At 41.6% G+C, this 24,274-nt stretch overlaps 1 protein-coding gene across 4 annotated transcripts in view; it reads left to right on the top strand.

Moving 5' to 3' along the window:
- STARD13 (StAR related lipid transfer domain containing 13) overlaps positions 1-24,274 on the top strand; it is a 285,136-nt gene that overhangs the window by 255,390 nt on the left and 5,472 nt on the right. For all 4 annotated transcript variants that reach the window (XM_058800467.1, XM_058800466.1, XM_058800468.1 and 1 more), the window contains 9 exons: positions 1,691-1,754; positions 6,494-7,872; positions 9,335-9,508; positions 11,566-11,725; positions 15,732-15,930; positions 19,047-19,254; positions 20,141-20,255; positions 20,999-21,220; positions 23,140-23,357. In XM_058800467.1, coding sequence (XP_058656450.1) covers positions 1,691-1,754; positions 6,494-7,872; positions 9,335-9,508; positions 11,566-11,725; positions 15,732-15,930; positions 19,047-19,254; positions 20,141-20,255; positions 20,999-21,220; positions 23,140-23,357 — 2,739 coding nt within the window. The remainder of the gene's footprint in view (positions 1-1,690; positions 1,755-6,493; positions 7,873-9,334; positions 9,509-11,565; positions 11,726-15,731; positions 15,931-19,046; positions 19,255-20,140; positions 20,256-20,998; positions 21,221-23,139; positions 23,358-24,274) is intronic.

Raw genomic sequence — 24,274 nt, 5'->3', positions numbered from 1 at the left:
AGAAAGCTGGGCTGGAGTCTTTTGAAAATGTGCCTCTGCATACTTGAAATTGATATCAATACACACATTTAAACATTTTGAGCTCAAATGAAGCACTGAACATTATTCAACCCCAGGGCCCCAAGAAAATGCCACTTTGGGTTGAGAAATTCTGTGTTTGGGCAAAAGAGGAGTTTTGCAATAATAGATGTAATCCCAGAAGAAGATTTGTGGGCAGAAGGCTGCAGATATAGCTACACAGCCACAAACCCTGGAATTTATTTCAACATTGCTATCATGCATGCAGGGTGTGCTTGTGCATACATTAAACCCAAATTAATACCACGAGCACAGGACTTTTCTGATGCGGCATAACAGATTTATTGGCTTCAGTTAGGGAGGAATATTTGATCTACAAATGAGCAGGTGATATTTTCAGAGGGAATTTTTTTTAAAGGAAGATCCACATTTGGTGGGTCAGTTCTTTGTTAGTGGTAGCAATCTGAAAGGTATTCTAATATTAGAAGTTCTGCAGAGGAATATGTTAATGCCATAATCTTCTTATGTTATGTGAGAGATTATATTATTGATCTGATAGTTTTTTCATGTGTCCTTGTAACTTATCACATGCATTTCAAATGTTAAGTTCTGGAAATTAGAGGCGTCTCACTGCAACCCAAAAGCAACAGAGTCAGGTCTTCCTATAAAGACACAGGAGATGTAAGCAGCCAATAGAGGAGTGCTGTGGGCATGTGGCTCTTACTCTGCCTCCCTTTATTTTGAAATTCAGTCCTAGATGTGGAAAATTTTCAAAGTTGAACATATTTAACTTTCAGCCTCTGCTTTTAGAATTCGGATGGTTTCATAAATCAGGATCTTTGAGTATAAATAAAACCAAATCAATTATCATTACCACAGGAGGTTCTCTATTGAAAGAGCATGTTTACTTGTCCTCTGGCTGTCCTTGCACAAAGACACACACACACACACACACACACACACACACACACATACACACACAGAGATTGTCATTTCAACTCACTGTCATCACAGGGTAGCCTTGGATTTAAGGAGCAGAAGCCTTACAGAGACTCTGGTAACATCAATATGAACATGGTCAAAAATAGCTAAAAATATTTATTTTAAAATGTTTGATTTTTACATGTTGGGTGTGTTAACCTGTGTGTAAGATCCACAGATAGGAGAAAAGAAACTTTTGGCTTTGGAGAAACTTTTAAGTAGCAGCTAGAAGTTCTTTATGTCAACTTTTTTAAAGAAGTACCAACTGTCAGAAGTGAGGAACTGCAGCTGATTTTTTGTTTGGTCTTTCACTAGTGTTTTGAAATTCCCATTTTAGACCAATTATGTTACAGTCATTTTTGATGCCTTTGCATAAGGCAACTCACCTCCTTCTCTTGTCATTTCCCCAGCTATCACAGGTGTTTGCTTAGAGTTGTTTCCTGTGCTAAGTGTGGAAATGTCGATGAATTTAAAAAGCAATCTATCAAACCTGGCTGTCAAGTAAAGTGAAACTAAGGGTCCCCTTTCATGTAGTGGTCATGTAGCTGGAATAGGTGACCACTATCCTTTCTGAAGCTGTTATATGTGGTTGGCACCCTACAGTGAGATAAGAGAGCATGTTTTGAACTTGCAAAAAATCATGCCCTTTAGTCAGAGGCTGCTAATCTTTTGAATTTGCTTTGCCCTGTAGACGACTGAACACACTGAACAAGTGCGCCTCAATGAAACTCGATGTGAACTTCCAAAGAAAAAAGGTAAGGGAACTTCATCAAATATACCCTGGCTTTTGTGATAAGACCATCCCAATCCAGCCTTTAATCTAGTAAAATGCTCTTAAAAGTAAGTTAAGTTTATTTTACTTTGAACATGCATGTCAGCATTATCTGGAGGCATAATAATGTGAATTGCTGAATCTTGAAATCATGAATAGAATAGAAAATGTGAGTAAATACTATGTGTGTTAGAAGGGCTCACACAGTACTTAAACTTTACATGTGTGCAGTTAAAGTTAGTGGGTGAAAAGACAGGAAAGCTTCATTAGACTGGCTTGTTTGTCAATGCCATATGAGTACACAGTGGAAAATCCTGCTCAGAAAAAATGGAAGCTGCTCAGATGAAAACAACAGCTTTTCTTTGTTTCTTGTACTGACTTCTTCCCAGTTAAGAATATGAAAATAAACTCTGTCATCCTTACAAGCTCCTGTGTAACATGGGAATTATCTGAGCATAAAGGGCTTCAGTGAGGGCTGCAGAAACAACCTGTTGATTTTGAGTTTTGTAACATGCCCAGCATTAACTGTTGAACGTTTGGTTTTCTGGTCACAAATTCCCCAAAGTCCTTGAGTGTTGTTCAATGCTAGTTGTCAGCTCTGAAAAATCTTGGTTCCTGTTTTTCCTTCCTAGAGTGTTTTTGTAGTGCTCTTTAAAAACTGACTCCAAGAGCTGAATTTTTGATGTCTTTGCAAATTCAGTCTCATCATACTCTATTCAGTGTTTGAGGGAACATGAACAGAGGATGGTTTTAATGTCCAGATATCCCACTTTGGCACATATCTGCTTATTCCTTTGTGTACTAGCCTCTTAAGCTTCTATTTTGTCCATTCCCTAGAGCTGCAGGGACTTCACTGTGTATGGTTTTGGGGTGTTTTTGTCTTGGGTTTTATGTTGTGTTAAAAAGGGAGGATTTTTTTTTTGTTATGTTTGTTTTTCATTAATTTTTTGCTGCCACTCCTCCCTGTTCTGAATGGACTGAAGTCCTCAGCTGCTCTCCTTGCAGATGACCACTAATTTGTGGTGGAAGAGACACGGCACTTCTTTGTACTCTTTCAAGGGTACAGAAGCTAGTTGAGTCCATACCTGCACAAGGCCACAGAGAAGCTGAGCACAGAAAAATGTAGACAAGGAGGAGTTGGAGGAGATTTTAGTCCAGAGATACAGAGCAACTGAAAGTAGAAGAGAATGTGGGTGAGAGAAGAGGAGGGAGAGCCTGCTGACAGGAGGAAATGTAAATGCAAGTGTAAAAGCCAGAATCTGGGTCTGAAATTGATCACCAAACTAAATAAATCTTTGGCTGTAGATAATGAAATGCAAAGTCAGCCAGCTTTGGAGCTTCAGCATAACAGGTATGCACAGGACTAGCAGAGCTGCTTGAGTGATTCACCAAAATATGGCCAAGCAAGCTGCCAGGCGAGGTTCCTGTGAAAGACAGCCCAGCAGGAGCGTTCCCTACTGCCCACTCTCCCACCCAGACCATTCCCACTATGGGCTGCTGTCTTCCCTTGGCTTCATCAAGATGCAAACAGAAATGCTCATATATGTGTTGCAAATATGTCTGTAAGCAATTTGGACAGACAGAGATTAGCCTTTGGATTAACTGCCTTCTGCAGCTGTCGATTTATGAGAAGTCCTGCCCCCAGCTGGAAAAATGTGGCAGAATTCCACCGCGAATAAATCCACTACTTGCTTTTTGTTAGCATGCCTCTGTATTTCAGGCAAGTACACCCTCAGTCAAAAAGCTGCACTATTTTAAATCAGCTGTGACAAATCTGTGAATCAAAACCTCTTTCTCTTTGGCAAATGTTACCAATCACTCCTCAAGAAACTTGTCCCTTCTCATCTTCCCAAACATAATGGTATTAACTGGACTTTTGAATATGCTCCAAAGCAGTGCACTTGATTTCACCCCAGGTCAGTAGAATATACAGTCACTGCTCCAAAATGTCTGCTCTGCCTGTGTCAGATGAATCATTGCTTTCAGACCTTCTCTTGATCTGCTGTACCCCTAGCTGGTGACACGTGGGTGGGCTAAGTGCTCTCAACATTTTTTTTGGAAAGTTTCGTTTGTCAGGACACTCAGATATCTGACAAGAACAGTGGGTCATTCAGGATGTTTGTGGCTTCCAGAATTTCTATTGATTTCATCAAAAGAAAAGCACAGTATGTCATAGGACTCACAGTGCAGCTGAATTCATAGTGAGTCACCATGGCAGTATCTCAGAATCCAGATATTTCATTTCATATTTGCCTGATTTTGCTTCTGATGAAACACAAGCATGTTTCTTTATCAATTAAAAAGAACCCAAAACTAAGCCTTTATTTAATTGAGCTGCAAATTTTGACGCTGAAAGGCCTCTAAGTATTTTCTAAGTGATTCTTGGGCAGAATGTAATCCTGTCTTTTCTGCGGTTAGAGCAAAAACTTGTTTACTACCAATATCCATTTCTGTTCATCTCTGCTTTGTAAAAAAAAAATCCTCAAATAAACCAAACAAAAACACAAAAAAAGCCCCACAAAATAAAAACTCCACAAATTTTTGATTTAAAGTATATTTACCACTGAATTTATTTTTATTTCTGTCTTCTGCTCTATGCTTTCTTCTTGGTGTTTTTTGCAATGTCTCTAATACTTTGGCTACTTTAATCGATTCCAGCTTGTAGAAAACACAGGCTAAATCCTGTCAGCTCATACAGTAATGTCAGTGCAGCTACAGGGATTTGTGTCAGCCAAGAATCTTCTTTAAGGTCCCTTTGGCATATTGCAATGTAGAACAAATTTTAAAAATATGTTTATTCTGCTGGCTGGTGCCACCAACGCTTCAGCAGTGGTATGCTTTGTAGATATAATTACCACTGCTAAATATTTAAAAGTACGTACCCTTGTGGTTTTTAAAATATCCACTTTGTGGCACTACTAAGACCACAATAAATGGATTTTTAAGTTCCTGAGGCTATGCAGTCCTTTGGTCCATATATGCATACAGCAAGCTGTGGAGTTAAAACAAAGGTAGAACTGTCTGATGTGCAATTTCTTTCCTGCAGACAAAATGGCCAAAGCAGTATTTGCCTTTTCTAGCCCTCTCACTCATATTTCACTAGGTGCTCAATTTTTCTCTTTAACAAGCCACAGAATGAGGATCTCCATTCATTTCTGTAAACTCACAGGAACACTGCACACCTCAATGTTAACAAAAGAAAGAGGAATGCCTAAACCCAAAATTTCACAGCTACATTTTATTTTATGGTTTGGACACAATCTAAAACATCTGGCTGACTTGGAGTGATAAACTGGCAAAAGTTTATGGCTTCAGTGAGACCTGGCACGCTACTGATCCCAATCTCTAGCTTTTGAGGTTTCATGTTATTTAAGGTTTTGGGTGCTCTTGTAAAGTTTGGTCTACATTTTTCAATTAGACAGGCCAGCAAAGATCTAGTCAAAGATTGGAGATAACTTTACCATCAAAACTTCATATAAAAATACTTCTAATAATAGACTTTTAAAATGAGAATTTTTCCAGTCCCAAAATAGTCTTTCTGGTTTAGCACCTCATTTTAGTCTGACAGCCTGTCATATTTTACTGCCTTCATACTGCTTCCAAGAATGTGAAGAGCTGTTTGAATGTCATGTAGGTGAAGTTAGTTTGTTCTGCTTTAAAACAAATGCACAAGAATAATGCAGTATAAGTCCAGTTCAAAGTCAGGAAAAGGGTACTCATTAGCAACCATGGGCTTCATGCTGAAGATGTATCTTTTTTGTTTGAGCAAACGGATGAGAAGAATGTCATAGGGTGAGGTTTTTTATCTAAATTTTTTTTCAAGGCACACGTTTTCTGCATTGCAGAGTAGCTCCTGGAGCTACCTAAACATAATGAGACCAGAAAGGGTGTGGGGTGCTGCTGCCTTGGAAGAGGTTGAAGGAAGCTAGAGACAGGGGGGCAGGCTGCAGGTCATCAAGTTTGGGGTGCCTCTACTGATGACAGCAGTGAAGACAATGGTTGCCCACTATAGGAAAGCTCACCTCAGCTGCAGATGCTGCCCCATCCCAGCCTGAGCCTGGCTGCTCCTCCTGCCCACACCCCATGGCTGCCTTCTCTGCTTTCCTTTGCCTGCACTCAGACACACCCTAAGCAATACTGCCAAATATTTTTATTGCTTTTTAAGCATCATTATTATTTATCTGTTGTTATAGTCCTGAAACATAAATCTTGTTAGATGCATCTGGCTCATGAAGTTTATAGATGTGTATTTAGTTTTCACTGCAAACTACGTGCAGCACCAGATATTTGCTGTCTTGGATTTTTAAATAGCTCACACTGCTGTAGTACCCAGCCATTCCCTGTCTTTACCATGTGTATCTTAACACCATCCCTGCAAATTAGGATTCTTTTACTTTGGCCTTTCAAAAGGTTTTTTTTCTAAACAGTCACTGTGAGCATCAGCCCTACAGAACTCAGTGCACAGGCAGTCCATGGAAGCCAAGAGGTATCAGTGGGACTCCTAACACGGAGCAGGCTTTTATTTCTTTCTTTTTAAGATATTTGCAGTCTTTACAATTGAATGAAAGAGGGTGTTATGAAAGGACTGATGACCAGCCTTCCATAAACTTGGCTCAGAGAGACTTTGTTGCCTGTTGCTCACCTAGAGCAGCCCAATCTCATTAATTCAAATATCAAGTTAAAGCACACAATTTTAACATGTGCCACTTGCTTTTTTTCCAGAGTGAAGATTCAGATGAAGAAGATCTCTGTGCTATCAGTAATAAATGGACTTTCCAAAGAACCAGCAAACGATGGTCTCGGGTGGACGACATTGACGCTCTGCTTCACCGGTCTGACAGACATGGCTCTTCTGGGGACATTAAAATGAAAAACACGACAAGCAGTGAGAGCGTCCTTACAGATCTGAGCGAGCCTGAGCTCTCATCGATTCACAGCGAGAGCAGTGGGGGCAGTGACAGCAGGAGCCAGTCTGGCACCACCAGCGCTGCCAGGGAGGCCTGTGACTGCTCTGCCCACCACGATGTGGAGAGCACCCTGCTGCAGGACTCCGCTGCAATAAACACCGCCCCGTCCCCCAGGGACGGCCTGAAGAATGAAAATCCAACACGAGCCAGAGCAAAAACCTTTCTAAAACGCATGGAGACGCTGAAAGCAAAAGCTGTGCACGGAAAGCTAAAAGGCTCAGGAAGAACAGGTCCTTTAGAGATCAGTGGACCAGTTCTCCAATTTGAGCCAAAATCCTTGAAAGACATGCACTGTGTGCAGATAGTCAATGGCGATCTCCAGAATTTGGGGCAAGATTCAGTCAAAAGAGGGCTTCCCTCTTCTGTCAAATCCAGCAGTGACAGCAGCCAGTCCGAAAACAGCAGCAGTGGGGTGAGCACACCGTGTTTGAAGGAACGCAAGTGCCATGAAGCAAACAAGAGAGGTGGGATGTACCTGGAGGACCTGGATGTTCTGGCAGGAACAGCCTTACGGCAAGTGGTGGACCAAAACCGCAAAAATGAATTTCATTCCCAAGAGAACTTGGTTGTGCACATTCCCAAGGATCACAAACCAGGGACCTTCCCAAAGGCACTCTCCATCGAAAGCCTCTCACCTACAGACAACAGTAACAGTGTAAACTGGAGGACAGGCAGCATCTCTTTGGGAAAGCAGAACTGCTCTACTCCAAAGGAATCTGGCCTGATGGCTTGCTGTCCTAAAGAGAGCAGAATTAGTATTTATGACAATGTGCCAGGTTCCCACTTGTATGCTAGCACTGGGGACCTCCTGGACATAGAGAAGGATGTCCTTTTTCCTCAGTTAGATGACATTTTGCAACATGTCAATGGACTGCAGGAGGTGGTAGATGGCTGGTCAAAGAAGGTGTTGCCAGGTCTGCCGGTTGGTGACGTGTCAGTCAGGGAATCCCCATCATTGCCTTTCCAGTCGCCCACACAAATCACTCTTGATTTTGAAGGAAACTCTGTGTCTGATGGCCGGACCACCCCGAGCGACATGGACAGAGATGGAACATCCCTGAATGAATCTGAAGCCACTGGTGTTAGGGACAGGAGGGACTCTGGGGTGGGAGCATCACTCACAAGGCCAAGCAGGTAAGTAGCGAAATTTTGTATACAAATCCATAGACTGTGAAATACAATGTAATGAAGCAGAGGTTCTCAGCTTGGGAGTCAGAAGGCCCAGGGTACCATTACAGTAGTGTTCATCCTGTATGGAGATGGGGACTTCCCAGTGAAAGGTGGGATTTTCAGGGAAAGGACATCCTGCTGTGGATATTTTTACATGGAATCAATGCAGAATTCATTTAATAGAGCAAACTAAGGCATTTTTTTATCCCTTGATCCATTGATTACATATACCCTGTATATGTTGTAGGATGCATTTGTAATTTGGCTTCCAAGTTATGCACCCAGGTCTTTATGAATCTGTAGCTTTATGCATTTTTTAATGAACTGATCTGCTTTAAAAATGTGCCCCTTTGTGCTCAAAGAGAACCTCCCTACTCTGCCCCAGCCCCTTACATGGGTGGGATGAAATGATGGTGAATGACTGACTTCTTAATAATGTGAAAAGTGGAATTTTGTTGATAGTTTACAGACATGTTTTAAGTCAGAGTGATGAGCTCCTGTTGAGCCAAGTACCAATGCTCCTGGGCAAAAGCTTTTATGGGTCTAAACTGTTGCATGTTGGGTGGCTTTGAAAGTACCAAAGCAGAGAGAACATATCTAGTATTTTCTGACACTGGTATTTCTGATAATACTGGTATCTTCTGATCTGCTGTCAGTCTTGTTGCACCCTCACAGAGGACTCTGCCATGCCATGGTTTGCTGCTGCCTGTGCTTGCTCACTACCACCACAAAAGTGAAAGTGGACTGGAGGAAACTATTTAGTAAATGAGCAGTGACAAAGTTTTTAGGATTTGAGTCAGAACTTATATTTAGTGAAATATGAAAATAAGATTAGGGTTTTTTTTTCTGATGAATCCAGTATACAGAGAAAGTGCATTGGAGTAAAAAGATGTGAATGGTTCAATAGCTTGGTGGTTTTGGCTCCAGCTAAGGAGACACAGGGTTTAATCCTTTTTCAAAAAAGTCCTTCAGCATTTAATAACAGAACTGTTTGGAGAACCTCATCTCCAAATACCTCAGTGGTCAGGTCAGTCCCCTGGGAGATGAGGGGCTAGGCATCAAACACCAGCTCTGAGTCAGGCAAAGAACATTTGTCTCTGAATCTCCCACATCCTGTTGGAAGTGCGTGGGCTAAAGACCATAGCAGGCAGCACTGCTTCCCCAAGTATATGGACAGGACCCACACCCACTTGAGATTCTAATGTTAAAACAACAAAACTTGGGCATTTATGAAATTAAAAGAGATTTGACTAAATTGTTGTATTTATCTCCAAGGTAAATTTTCTTTCTTTTCACACCACAAGCCATCACTTATGTGTGTGTTTATGTATGTTTTACACATTGCCCAGCCCTATCTCACAGTACACCATCTTTTCTGCCCAGCCAAAGCAGTTCTCTGATTTTTCTATCGTTTCTTTTGCTAAAGGCAGTTACGATGGCAGAGTTTCCAAATCTCTCATCGCCTGAGCCGCTCCATTGCATCGCTTCACATCAGCAACCAGTCAGCAGCCCAGCTGAATCTACTGCAAAAATTCTCTCTGCTTCGACTCACTGCCATCATGGAAAAGTACTCCATGTCAAACAAACATGGCTGGACCTGGTGAGTACCACTGCTAACTGGAAGGAGACTTTTTAGAAGAAAATAGCTTCTCCTAATTCTGTTACTCTGTTGGTAAATAAATGGAATTAGAAGGAACCATTGACTTCAAGTGTGGTATTTGAAACTGTCCCTTTTAATCCATTGCTGCCTCATGGCTCGTTGGCAGAGTGAGAAATAGATCCTGGAAATCTGGCTTCATTCCTGTGCTCTAACAGAGAGACAACCCTGGCCTTTTGAACAATGCTATAGTTCCAGAAAAATAAACAGGAATAGGAGAGAGTGACTATAAAGTAGGAAAAGTTTACAGTAAGTCCTACCCAGTATTCATTTGGTGATTCGAAAAGAAACAGCTGGTGCTTCATGTGTTTGCTATTGCTTTGTTTGTGCTTTAAAAGAAGGGTTAGAATAGTTATGGGGCTTTTCTCTAGAAATCAAAGATGCAGGCTTTGGCCTAGGCCTGGACCTGTATTAGAGGGAGCTGGCAGCCCTGACAGCTGTGACAGCTACCTGGTCACTCAGGCAGTGGAGGGAAGCACACATGGATGTGAATGCTCACTCTGTGGCTCCTTCTCTATAGAAACCTACGTGTTTCATGGTACACAAACCCTGGTGGGCCCCACAGATTGAGGTACACCAGAAATGGAAATGGGCATGGATAAGAGTTTGAAAGTATCTGAGAAACAATCAAAACGATGACAGAATCTTTCCCTAATACACTGAGGCACCCAGTCCAGATACAGTATGACTTGATATTTATATTGTGATTTTCATGCTGAAAGGACCTCTCCAAAATCTGGCTAAATTCATCTGTGAGCTATGTTAAGACAAGTTTTCCCTTAGAAATGGAAAAACAGATACAATTGATACATGTGAGATTCACCTCACTGACATCAGTCATTAGGAAAAGTTAAAAGAGTAATCTGTTATAAATCTAATCTGAGAAAGTCAGGTTGGCTGCTTGTGGTCAGAGGAAAGAGACAGGTGACCCCAAAGCAGCCCATTATATCGAAGGGTGAAGGTTTGGGTCACCTTCCAGAGGTGTCTCTCTCTAGAGTGGGTATAGAAGTAGCCCAGACAGCTGACTCTTTCTAAATCTCTGTAAAATAACTAAAATTCAGTAAAATTAATCCCCATTTCACTGCTCTCCTTTAGAGTACTCCCTGTGGCTAGCTGGCATCTGCACTGAAATGAATCTCACCTTACCCAACTTCAATTAAGCAGACTAGAATACAGCAAATTCTAGGTGCTACTGTTACTACAAGATTTCCATCCTGAAAGATATTTCTTCAGTTTTTATAATCAGTCTCTAAGGATTTTTAAGAGAGGCACTGTAAATAGCTGTAGAGTTACGCACTGTACTTCTTCAGTAGGTAATTTAAAATGAGTTTTTACTTCTTCCCACACAGATGACACAACTCTTAGTCACATTCAGGTCATATTCATCTTTTTTTTTTTTTTTTTTTTAATTCCATGGCAGTCATGACTCCCAAAAAGGGAATCCAGTTGGTTCTTGTTTCCATCTCAATTTTTTGAAGAAAGCAAGCTCACCAGCTTTCACTTAAGTTACTCAACTAGAATAAATCATATAACACAAGGGAGGAATCTGACACATAGGGATTTCCCACCATCATTTCTTATTGTAAAATTTTAGTCAATAGAAATACTAAATCATGTAACTGGTAGAAGATCAAAGATCATCAGCATGTTAGAACCTCCTTTTCCCTCAGATACCCTCTCCACTCAGGTTTGCTCTGCCATTCTTGTGAGTCCCTAAAAGATGCTTTAAACCTTATTGGCTTCAGCTGGATGACACCTGCATAGCAAGAGGTTCTTGTTAAAGCTGATTGTTATGCTATACCTTAGAGGCCATCCACTTATAGACATTAAGAAATTAATCAATCATGCAAATTTTCAAGTGTCTGCGTATTGTGCATTAAACATTATTTCACCATCTTTATTTAAAAAGGCCCCGCTTACCAATTTCTGTCAGTAGCCTTATTCAGAAGGTGTGTAAATACCCTGATTTTTTCATGCAGCCTGTTCGTGTTAATTTTCAGGTCTGTGCCAAAGTTCATGAAGAGGATGAAAGTCCCTGACTACAAGGACAAGAACGTCTTTGGTGTGCCCCTGATAGTTCACGTCCAGAGAACGGGGCAGCCTCTTCCCCAGAGCATACAGCAAGCCCTGCGCTACCTACAGAGCAACTGTCTAGACCAGGTAGGAGCTTTACTCCATGGACTTGTTCTTTTTTTCTGAAAAGCCACTTTAGGCAAACAACAGTCAGCATTTTTGTGCCAGGATTATTGGAAGATTATTATCTCTCATGTTGGGCCTCAATCTCCTCTGGTGATTTGATAGTTGGTGCCAAAACTAAAAGTTTTCCATTGTGAGATTTGTATCCAGTTAATCTATTGAAATTTTGTAGCTGTAACAGTTCTGCTGATTTGTATACCACAGTCTACTTCAAAGAACATTTTGAGATCTTCATGTATATTGAACGAAACCTGGAAAGGGATCAGGACTCCCCACTTCTACACAAATCTGTACTGCTTATGCTTGACTGTTGCCATTGAGGGTTAACTGCATTCACAATTTCACAAGATGGTACGAAAGGTTTTATTTACTTAGCAAAGACAGAAAAGTCCAAGAATAGAGAGTAAACTCAGCAAAATATTCCAAGTATTCTGTTGACAGAGTCAGATATATCCAGATAGTTAGGTCAGCAGGGGTTCAATGCCAAAGCCATTATGGTACGTTGCCTTTTATAGTGTTCTTAGCTACAACAAGACAGCTGGGAGACCCTCATGCTCAAAGTATTTCAGATTTTTTTTTATTCCCTTTAGCTACAGAGGGACATACTAATCATATTTTTACTGTTCTTCCCCTAAGGATAAGGATGTATATTTTTATGAACATAGGACTGGGAGAAACCCCCTGGCTGTTTATGTTCAGTCCTCTACTGTTACTGACCTCATGTGATATGACCTCTTTCATAACTGCCTTTAGATATTTGTAAGTTCAAAAGGAGCAACCAGTGCTTTGCTCTGCAGACTTTGCTGCTTTCTGAGCACATGAAGAGGGTGGAATTAGTCTGTTTTGAATCTTCACATTTTCTGATCACCATTCTGTTTGCTGTTCAGGATTTCTGTTGGGTGACAGTCATCTTCCCCAAAACTGAAATTGAAAATTAAAGGCGTTCCAGTGAATCACAACCACTTCCCTTTGCAGCCAGTGGGAAAGACAGAGGTCCTTCCTGTCAGTTCTCTCTGTAAAGGGACCCTGTAGTGGTCAAACCTTGACATCTAACTCACAGTGTTAAAGTGAGCTGAGATGAGTTCTGCCAGCCATATGTAGTGCAGGAGCTGAGGGGTAGGATGAAGGCTTGTCAGAAATTTATTAAGAGGATGAAAGGGAAAGATACATGGAGACAAGTAGAAGTGATATATTCAGGAGCTAACATGCCTGGTTGCCACAGTGCTCATCTGGGTTTGTGTACTAAGCTGTGTAAAAGCTGTGGAAAGCCAGTGTAGGAAGAAAAGTGATGCAGCAAGCCTGGAATTAGTGATGAGATTGGAGGAAGAGACGCCCAAATAAGAGGAACAGGAGATGTATGGATAGGGATGGGCTTGCCAGCTAAGAAGAGAGCCAGAGGAAGAAAGAGAAGTGAGAGGATTAAGTGGGGAGAATGTAAAAGGGAGTACAAAGGAGAAAGAAAACGCTCTTGAGAGACTTGAGGCAATTAAAAGGTGTTGGAAGCCTCAGACAACTGTCTGCTCCATTTGTGTTTACAGGCTGGGAAGCAGCAGAGCTCTGTGAATGTCAGTTCAGCTGTGGTTTCTTCTTAGAGTAAAATTGGGAAAATACTGATTTAAAAAAAAAGAAGGAGGAGAACTACAAATTGGTGTCCTTTAAAATATCTTTTCACCAAAAACCTTTCTAGGCAAAAACATTCCAGGCAGTTCAGCTTCTCTGCTTTACAGTTACTCCCTTTGTTCCCATTTAATTCAAAGTCTGCTAATGCCTGGACAGAGACCTGGGTAACCTCAGCATCTTGCTTCTGTGTCTCTCCTGCACACTGCAGAAGGTGGGCTAGAGTTCAGAACAGGTGTCAGAGCTTCTACTGCACACTCTTGGCAAAGTTGTGGTTGCTCTAAACCATTGCAGGGTCTGGCTCCTGCCACTGAAATCCCTAAACTGGCATGAGAAGCCCCACAGGGGATATGTAGGATATGTAATTCAGTTTCACTTTGTGAAAGAGAAACTGCTTTACCTTTTCCAACTGAATCTTTATTTCTGTCATGCATCATACAGCTGCTTATGGGGAAGATGATCCATGCAGCATGAAGATAGTAAAGAGATTGGGGCAGACTAACCTCTGGATTTTTAGTCCCTTTTTATTTACAGAACAAGTCTGTAATAATGCATAACAAAGCCTAAAACATCTTTCTCTATTGAGCGAAGACTCTTTTGATTAATTATTAATTTTTTCCATTAATAAAAAAAAAGGAAATTGGAGTTTGGATAAATGTCTTTAAACAGAGATCAAGAGCAGTAGAATGATGTGCAGCTGGAGATTGCATGGGTGAGATTTGACATCTGACCTCTCAAATCAGACTTATCTAGAAGTTTTTAATGGTTGTTTATACCAGCAGGAACACTTTCCATCAAAAGGAGAGAACTGAGCCTGTGGTCTGACATTTATCTACTGTAAGCCAAAACCTTATTTTTTGGACAGAATTAGCTAGTCCATCTTTTGGGCAGAATTAGCTAGTCTATCTTCTTCATCTTCAGCACACGTTTCTAAGAGGAAAAGGCATTTAAAAAGAAGAAGAGAAAGGGAAAGGGAAAACCAGATGAAAAGAGCTGGATGTTCTTTCTTGTACGCTCTTGTCAGGAAGAAGATCAGAGCTTCACTTGGGATCATAAATACAGAGCTCCAGTTCTCTACTTCCTGTACATAAATTTAGCTCTCAAGTGACACTAAATTCATCAGTAAGAAGACACAGAAGAGCTGCCTCACAGCCAGTCTGATGCAGCAGTTCCTCTCCATAGAAGTAATTAAATAAATATAGCCCCTCATAGAGCTGTGATCTGTGTAATTAGTGTCATGAATGTGCACATTAACCGAGGTCCTAAATACCCTCCGGTGAGCATGGGAGTTGTTCTAGAGAGAGGAGGGTCCTCTGTGAACTCTGTGCTGCTTCCTGCTCAGAAGTAAGGGGAAGAAGGCTGAAGGCATTATTCCCTTACCGTTACTGTTTGTTGATCGACTGTCCCATGCAGCAAGCTGCACGAATCACCAGCAAGACAGCAACCACAGAGGAAAAAGGGTCTATAATTCCCAACTGGAAATGGGCCTTTCCCATAGGTCTCTCTCAATGTTTCACCTTTTTCCCTGCAAAACTGAAGGGAAAACAGTGTTAACACTTCCCAAGTGAAACACTGTAAACTCACTTGGGAATAAATAATGTGGTTGAGGCGCAGGAATTCACCCCGGGGGGAATTCCACGGGTGGAGAAGGACAAGAAAGGGCAGCCCTGCCTTGAAGGCATCATTTGAAGAATTACCACTTCCTTTCAAAACAGAAAGCAAACAGGATAAAAATGTATCTTAGTGACACTGCACAAGTAATCCCTCTGTGGCCCCCACTCTCGAACTGGACTTTTCAGTGGAATTTGGGAGAACTCTTGGAAGCAGAGAGCATGAAAGGGAAAAAACACATTTAATCTTGATTTTAAAGCTCTACTAGGAAGTACTAATCTTTTGTCACAGCATTTATTACTTAGCTAAGCATAATATTTTCCTGTTAGTCTTCAAAATATATACCCAAATAAACATGAGGGGCCAGATTCTCAGCTGGAGTAAATCAACAGTCAGTCACCCAAGCCAAGCAAGCCAGGCTGATTCATATCAGCAGAGCATCTTGCTTAAACTTCTCAGGCAGCAGAGAAACCACAAGGCAGTCTGAACCCTCTCTCTAGAATGGGAAAGAGAGCAGCAGCATTATTAACCCCTGCAATCCTCCTGTGGGGGCCTGTGCTTGTCTGCAGGATTTGTAGGACCATCAATTGCATCTACACATTTTCGTCCTCCTTGCCTAGAGTGAAATAAGCAACCCAAGCTTTGGTCATGATCCAAGTCCCACACATGAATGTATATACCACATATATATTCTTCAAGTGCCACTTTCCCCTTTACCCAAGTCAATGTGGTATGTTTGTAGGTGGGTCTGTTTCGGAAATCTGGAGTGAAATCCCGAATCCAGGCCCTGCGCCAGATGAACGAGAGCTCCCCAGAAAACGTCAGCTATGAGGACCAGTCAGCATATGATGTGGCTGACATGGTCAAGCAATTCTTCAGGGACTTGCCAGAACCCCTCCTCACAAGTAAACTAGGAGAGACTTTTCTGCACATCTATCAATGTAAGTTGATATTTCTACATATTTCTCTTATTATAAATAATTAGAAATTGTTATATAGTAATATACTGTAAATATTTTTGGCATGTTAACACTGGATAGGTTTCTTTCTGCTAGGCTTTGAGATATAAAAAACCCCTCTGCCCTCAAAATCTTTCACTAACAGGTCTTTAGAATCATCTAAACATTTCAGTGTCAAATTTAATGGAAATAAAATCTTCATACCAGCCTCACAACCAGAAAGAAGACAGAAAAACAGGCTTCTGGACACAAAGACCATGAAGACATATTTTGTCTCATATTTTTGTTAGATTTCTTTAAACATGTTGGCCCATTTCATGCATTTATTCTCAATATAAATGAGTCTTCTGAGCATGGAGAAGTGGTATTTGATCACGAGAATATGTGTCTCTGTAGTTCCCCTTCCTTGCTGTGGCTTCTGATTATGTGCTTTTTCATAATAGTCAATAAAACGTACATGCAAAAACAAGCTGCCTTCATGTAGATCATAAGCTCTATGTAAAGAACTCATAGAGAAAGAAGGAAACCAGGGGATTTCTTCTTTTCTTTCCAGCATAAGCAATCTTCCGAAAAATCTGAGATGCATCAGAATAATGAAAGTCCCTGTGAATCAGGAAATGACTGTGTATCTCTTCTCCAGACTGAGGGAGAAATAAACAGTGAGGAAAACACTGAACAGCCAGAGGAATTAGAGTTTTTTTCCTGACAGTGTCCATTATGAGGGCCAGTCAGCCAGCACTCTGGCAGATGCAGCCAGCCTAAGCCAAATAATTGGAAGCACTAAAGAGAAGTGTGTCTAGTCTTTTCACTTGCAGACGTTTCAGCTGCCAAAACAATAGAAAGCCATTTTAAAACACTGTGTAATCCCAGTGCTTGAGAATCTCAGATACTTCCGCTGCTTCTCTTTACTGTAAAAATCTGTCTGTGGCATGCAGTCACTAATGAATTTACCACCACAGTGTCTGTAGCTGGTAGAGAGCGCTGGATTCTGCATGTGAGAGACAGCACTGCAAATAAATTCAGTGGGTTTGGCTGTACGTGGTGTCTTGGGACAAAAGTTAACTGCAAGAGTTGGTGCCCAGCCCTGGACCATCACTTCCCCTTCTCCTTTCCTGCTCACAAGTTGTCTGCCTGAACACACATTAATAAGCTTGTTCAGAAAAGCAACAGGAATTCTGGCTGCTAATAACATGGCAGTCACAATCATTTCCATGGGGAGGTGGCCAAGGAGAAGATTATCCACTGCAAGGACATGTTCTGCATGTCCTTGGAAACAAATCACCTCCAAATTACTGCTTGATGAAAACTGGGGATGTCTCTTTGCACAGAAGAGACTGCAAGTAAATTATCCCCTTGCTACAGGAAAACAGAGATGGCAGATCCCAGTGGCATCAGCACAAGCAGGTCTGTAGCCAGAGGGCTGCCCTTTTCCAAGACATGAGGCTGAATGGGGAAACAGCCAACAAAAAATATAAAAAGAGGGAGGCATGGGCTGACTCTGTAATGCCTGTGTGGTGCTGCAGCAGGAAATCTGAAGAACTTCTCTTTCAGAGAGAAGGGGGAAAGATGAGTTAAATGAGTTAAGATTGCTAAAATACACTAGGAGTTAAAGGTTTTCAGAAAGACTTGAGGATGAGTCTCTTTAAACCAAGGTAGGAACAAGAAAAAATGGGCTCTGTAGGCATCAGAAAATAGTGTTTGGATTAAGAATGAGTAGCAAGGATTTTTTTTCCACGTGACCAACAACAAATATATTTTTCTGTTTCAGACAGTACTGACAAAATTCCTTTCACAGAAAGAAAAATGTTGAAAATTTCTGGGATACCAATAGTATTTCATAACATCTGCAATTAAACTAATCTGTAGCTGAGACTTTTTCTTGCCCTTTGTTCTGTTTAACAAATTGTTAATGTGAAGTTACTAGGAGAGATTCCCCTCTCCTAGTGTATTGGCAGGAGATTTCTGATTTTCTGGGACTCACTGAAGATATTTTTCATATATCCAAGACCTTTTTCATATATCCAGAATGGCTTGAATTACTGTAACACATAGGATTTGGGATGAGATTATTAGTGTAGTAGTCTATACAGCATACCATTGATGAAACTTTCTCCATTTTCCTAAAACTCCCAGTTGTTTAATGTTTACCTATGACTTGAAGCACTGGCTGGTCTTCTGCTTCATGTACCAGACCCATCAGAGCAAGAATAAAGGGGAGGGAGGGATTACCAGAAGGTGTCCTGGGAAGAAAAGACACAGGGCATGGATTTAGCAAAGGCTCCCCTGACTTCTGAGAAAAACCTGGCCTTGCTGCTTTCAGAAACTTTAGAAGTATTAAGCTGTGTTCATTTTGTCTTTCATGTCTGAAAGCTTTTAAAATAAAGTGCTTGTACAAGGCTAGCAGTCAAATCTTAAAAGCTGGCTGTTCCCTCTACTGTAAATCTGCTTTTGTTCTTCTTCCACTCAATTACAGAGAGTATGTAATACCCAGAGGAGGACTCAAAGTCCAAACTCAGAGAACTTATGGTAGTTTTTGAAATGAATCTGTCTGAGGTGCTATTTAAGCATTTCCACTACTTCTTCCATTAAACTCTTCTACGGTTTAGGACACAAATCTATGTGTTCCCAAAGCTTCCCTAAGACTTAAACTTCTGTCTTGCCAGGGGACAAAGAAAACCTGAAAAATACCATTTCAAGCTGTATTACTGAGTAGTCTTCTCCCTTCATAAACTTCAAATGTAGCCCAGTGTCTTTCTTGGAAGCAGGCCTTCAGACAAACAAAGAAATGCCAAACACTGGCAAGAGAAGCTGTGCTTTGTGGAGGAGCAGAAGGAGGAGCAGATCAGGACCAGCTGATCTGTTCCCCTTGGTCTTCTGTCATCTGCCTCTTCACTAAGCCATCACTAAGGTTGGGAAAGACCTCTGTGAGTCAAGCACTAACCCAACACTGCCAGGCCCACCACTGAAACACGTCTCTGAGCACCACCTCTGCGCGGGGTTTGAGCACAGAGGGGCTGTGAATGTCTGTGGTAGCTTTATCTCTCTGTCCCCTTACCTGATCTGACAACTGCCCCTGGCCGTCCCTTGCTCCCTGGCAGATGTCCCCAAGGAGCAGCGGCTGCAGGCGGTGCAGGCGGCCATCATGCTCATGGCCGACGAGAACAGGGAGGTGCTGCAGACCCTGCTCTGCTTCCTCAGCGACGTCACCTCTGTGGAGGAAAATCAGATGACTCCCATGAACATTGCTGTTTGTCTGGCCCCTTCCCTCTTCCATCTCAATATAGTGAAGAAAGAAAGCTCTCCAAGGTATGTTTCTTCTCAGCATTATAAATAGTCACATCCTGAATATGGAGTGATACTTTCAGTGGTATGCAGGAAAAATTTTCCAAGCCATCTGCTTTCCAGCACACATTAAACAGGGCATGGCTTCAGTAAGAGGGGAAAACCCCTGCTGCAGAGCCAGAAGCACACTTGTTTTCACAAGCCCAGCAGGCATTTCAGGTTGTCTGTTGTGAACATGCAGTGCCTGCTTTCCATGCGGAATTTTCAATGGGGCACTAGTGAGTTTTGCATGAGTAATGTCGACTTCTGTTAAGGAAAAGGGGTTGATTTTGCTCTGGTTAAATCAAAGATTAACAATGTTTTAAAGGATTTTGATATGTAGATTTTCAATGAGTGGTTTTTTTCACTTTCAATTTACTGTGTACATTCTGCCATTCAGGAAACAGGGTTTATTTCAGGACACATTAAAATTGTAACATGGTGAGTGTAGACTAAACAGGTCATAGCCAGGCTAAACATTAGTGGTCCCTCTTGACTTTTTTCCTTCCCATCTGGTTAGAATACACTGAGATTCTTGGTCAAGTACATGTATAACCCATGTCTGAACAAGGGCTTTAAGAAGTAACAATGTAAACCACTTTACATCGTGTCTGTTAAAAATCCATTTCAAAATGTATCACACATCATGCAGGATATGAATAACCTTTCCTGCTTTTACCTTTGGCTGAGCAATATTTGAGGTAAACATTTTTCCTTTAAAAAAGGCCCAACAGTTTGAGCAGTCTTGTTGATAAATAGAAACTAAAGATAGGGGGTTTTTTTCTCTCTGATGTTGGGAGCATCCTGCTGGTTTTTGCTTTCATATTAAAAAGATTCAGCTTTTTACCTGAGATACTGAATTCAATTACAGAGTAATACAGAAAAAATATGCAACAGGGAAGCCAGATCAGAAGGACCTCAGTGAAAACCTGGCAGCTACTCAGGGACTTGCTCACATGATAATGGAATGCAACAAACTTTTTGAGGTGAGTGAGAGACTCAAACAGCATTATTCATGGCCACATAATGCAGCACCCTTTGAAGTATTTATGTTTACGCTTATATTTTCTGTCTTGTGTTAGCTCAGAGATTGGTGCCTCACTTATTTGTAAACTTGCTTCATCCAAAGTTTATTTATCTCATGTCTTTACAGCAGTTCCCTTTTAGTATTCAAAAGATGCAGGGTAATTATTCTGTGACAGTTTTCAACCAAACCAGTGGATTAGGAAATTTGAGACTAATTCAAATCAAAATCTGCTAGTTTAAAATTTTATTACAATGCTTTTAAGGCCTCAATTAAACTTATTCATCTTAAAAATAATTGCCTTTACACTTTATTTCTGTGTGTCATGCAATAAAGTAAAAATCACATAGAGACCTGCAGCTATGTACACTGCAGCTGGAGGAGACCAAATGCTCATATCTTCTTTCCCCAGAAGCACAACACAATATTTCTGAGGGCTAAAGGAGCAACAGTGGGGTATTGACATCCAGTTGATCAGTCTAACATGGTTCTGCATGAGTAGTGCAGAGCCATGAGCTGTTTTATTAGACTACTTTGATGTTTCATCTTGCATAAAGACAGAAATTGATGTGCATTTTGCAGATCCTAGGCTGGAGCAACTGGGTAAATGCTGAATGGTCCGTCAGCCTAGAAACATATTGTCTTAAGGAAAAGGTCTCAGCAGGAGATTTTCCCTGTGTGTTTTCTCTCCCTTCTGTGGCACAGGTCCCACACGAGATGATCACCCAATCCCGAAACTCCTATGTTGATGCAGAAGTGCATTCTCCTACCCTGGACGAGCTTGGGAAACAAGTGGATGAGGAAGGAGGGAACTATCAGATGTACCTAGAAAATCTCATGCAAAATCTCCAGAAAGAAGCAAAAGAGAAATTCAAAGGATGGGTCACATGTTCCAGTGTAGAGAACACAGAACTCGCCTACAAAAAGGTAATTTGGGGAGACATGAAAGAAGCAGCAAAGAAACCAAAGCAAAATGCAGCTCAGCTATGGGCCACCCTGGCATGTTGTATGGCAAAACTCACACCCTTCTTTCTGGCAAGGCACTCTTTTATTATTATTATTTTTAAAAAGATTGCTGAAAGCAGTTAAAATGTAATGTAATAGTGATTCAAGTATGAGATCCCAAAAAAAGGCACAGAAAGCAAGCTAGGGTCTCTAAAATAGATCAAGTAAATGACACAGCAAACAACACAACCAGAGAGTGAGCTGAGATGTTAAACAACAGAGAACATTACCTGGGCAAGCTCTTTGACTGGGGGACGTGAAAAGTTTCTGACAAATTCTTGATGTTTGCTAGCAGTTTGGAGAGCACAGCTAGAACACAGGTAGGTACAAAACTTCTTCAGGCTCTCCTATGCTTTTTTAAGCAGGCCAGTTTTATCCCTGATCCTTTTGTCCTTTTTTCATGTGGATTTTTGATACTGCAGCTTTTATTAAAATTTCTGAATTTGTTTTAGGCTCCATCACTTCTTCAGAGAAAGCCAGACCACTGCCGTGAGGCAGAGGGTGCTGCAGGGGCCCTGCAGAGAGTGGAGTTCAGTGCTGAAACTGAGTAGCAAAGCAGTGGTCTCCAAACCAGCAACAGCTAGCAAAAGGAAGGGATGGATTAGGGGTGGGTGACACTAATTAGGCAGGAGAAGAGCACGGGGAGGAATGTGAGATCGGGATGGTGAGGGAGCAGGAGGCAGCATTACCCCAGCTTGGGCAAGTGCAACCCCTCTGTCAGGGCAAAGAAATTGCAGTTACTGTGGTTTGTAGCCAGCTTTTCTGAGTGACCTGTCCAGGGACGGACTGTGGGAGGCTGGGGAGAGAGTAACAGAGCTCAGGTGGGAGCAGGATGTGGGAGATGGGAGAGAGGGAATAGAGGCCTTTACTGCTGGAGGTCAAGGACCTGTGAACTACAGAGGGGATTGGGAGTCTGGGGCTCCAGGGCAGGGCAAATGGGGAACTGAAAGCTTTGGGGAGAAAGAATTAACAACATGAAATAATTTAAGGTGGGAGGTCAGGAAGGTGGGTTTCTGGGGAAACAATCCTCCCTGGGTGTACGGGAGGTACTAGAGGTTTCCAAAGTACTCACATTGCTAAATGAGAACGGTAGGGTAGGGAAGGGCTAGAAAAGCAGGGCTTGCAAGATCCAGTGATTGCAGTTAACTTGTTTACTGCCTAAAACCATGCAGAAAAGCTGGATGTGTGCAATCTAGGATATTCACTTTGTGCATAGCCCAGCACTTTCTGTTCCCCTTACTATAAGCTGTGGAGGTGTTCCAAGAAACAGGATCAGTGAGCAAGAAGGAGTCAGCAAATAGTCTGTGCTCTTTGAAAGGTGTTTTCCCAACACCTCCCTTGCAGCTATTTTGAGGAGAAAACATCTGTGTACCTGACACATAACTGAATCAAAGTATGTTCTGCCTCCCCAGAATTAACCAGGAGGGTTCATGGACCCTCAGTCCCAGGTAGTGTACAAGATTGCCTAAAGCAGTTGCTTTATTTCAGCCCAGGGTTTCAGTTTCATCTCTTTTTATTTCTGCAGACACATTTTCATCATTAAACTTAGGATGTCTGGATTTGGAAAAGTGTCTGTCACACCAGAAGTAATGAAGAACCTCACTGGCACTATGGGAACTAGTCCAGATATATTCTGTTGTGACAGCAGAGTAATGAATCACTTCAGATTTCCATCCAGGACTAGTAGAGCAGCAGCAATAGCAGTCATAGTAATGATTATCAGGGAAATATGAATGCTCTTAAGCTGAACTCAGACACACACATTGAGATTTTGTCCTCAGTTATCATCTGCTGAACACAGGCATGTAAATTACCGGGGTTTGTGTTCTTGGTCACTCCAGGTTGGGGATGGGAACCCACTAAGGCTTTGGAAAGCCTCAGTTGAAGTTGAAGCCCCCCCATCAGTTGTCCTGAACCGAGTGCTGAGAGAACGTCACCTCTGGGACGAGGACTTCCTGCAGTGGAAGGTGGTGGAGAGCCTGGACAAGCAGACAGAAGTTTACCAGTATGTTTTGAACACCATGGCTCCTCACCCTGTCCGAGACTTTGTTGTTCTCAGGTAAGCTGAGGGCGGTTCTCTGGTACCTTTGCCTCCTGCAGTGCATAAAGAAGATCTGGATTTATCTCAGCCTTCACATCTGTGTAATTGCTCTCCAGGAACTCTACTTCTGGGCAGCAGCGCTGATTTCTCAAACTGAATTAGTCATACACCTACAGCATGCTGACCTTTTCTCTGATGTAATTTGAGCAGCACATACTCCTGAGGCCATAAATATAATTTCTTCCTCAGAACAGATGTCTGATAATAGCTGCTCTTCTCTCTCAGCTTTGTTTGTTGTCAAAACAGTGCAAATAGAACCCAATTGTTTTTTACGCTGCTTTTGCTGTTCTCTGGGGAATGTTTGATGTTTAAGATCCAAATGTTTAGAAGAGAAGATAGTGGTGCTTTTAAGCTAAGTCTGTTATACAGTGTCTATATAAGTTATTATCTTAAATTTTCAGTTGGAGTCTTTGTAAATGAAGAAATGCTGATCCATAAAAATCCTAGTGTGGAAATGAACAGAAAGAGGCAGTAGATTTGTATTCTGTCTTCCAGGGGATGACTGCTCTCAAATAAATGTATAGCTGTGTATCAATATTCTACATTCAATCCCAGTTCTGCCATTGTCTATCTGCCTGTACAGAGCAGTAAAAAAAACCCTCTTCTGTCTTTGAAATCCAGGCCTTTGCTTGCTAGGAGCTATTGTGGAGCTGCTGACATATTTCACTAACAGGGTCAATCCTACAGTTATTTATTGTAGGACGATTTTGTGCATTCCTGCTTTTGGTCCCTGCTTTCTTTGATTGAAATGATGTGCTAGAGAAATACAAAGCAGTTTTGACAAAGGAAGGAGTACAGGGAGTCAGAATTGTATTAAAGGGAATGAAGATTGAAGGAAAAAGATGGGTCAAATAAAATATAATTACGAAAGTACA

This window comes from Ammospiza caudacuta, chromosome 2 (genome assembly GCF_027887145.1).
Source record: "Ammospiza caudacuta isolate bAmmCau1 chromosome 2, bAmmCau1.pri, whole genome shotgun sequence".
In the NCBI taxonomy this organism is placed as follows: Eukaryota; Metazoa; Chordata; class Aves; order Passeriformes; family Passerellidae; genus Ammospiza; species Ammospiza caudacuta.
Note: the sequence above shows the minus strand (reverse complement) of the source record. Positions and strands in the feature narration are given on the sequence as shown.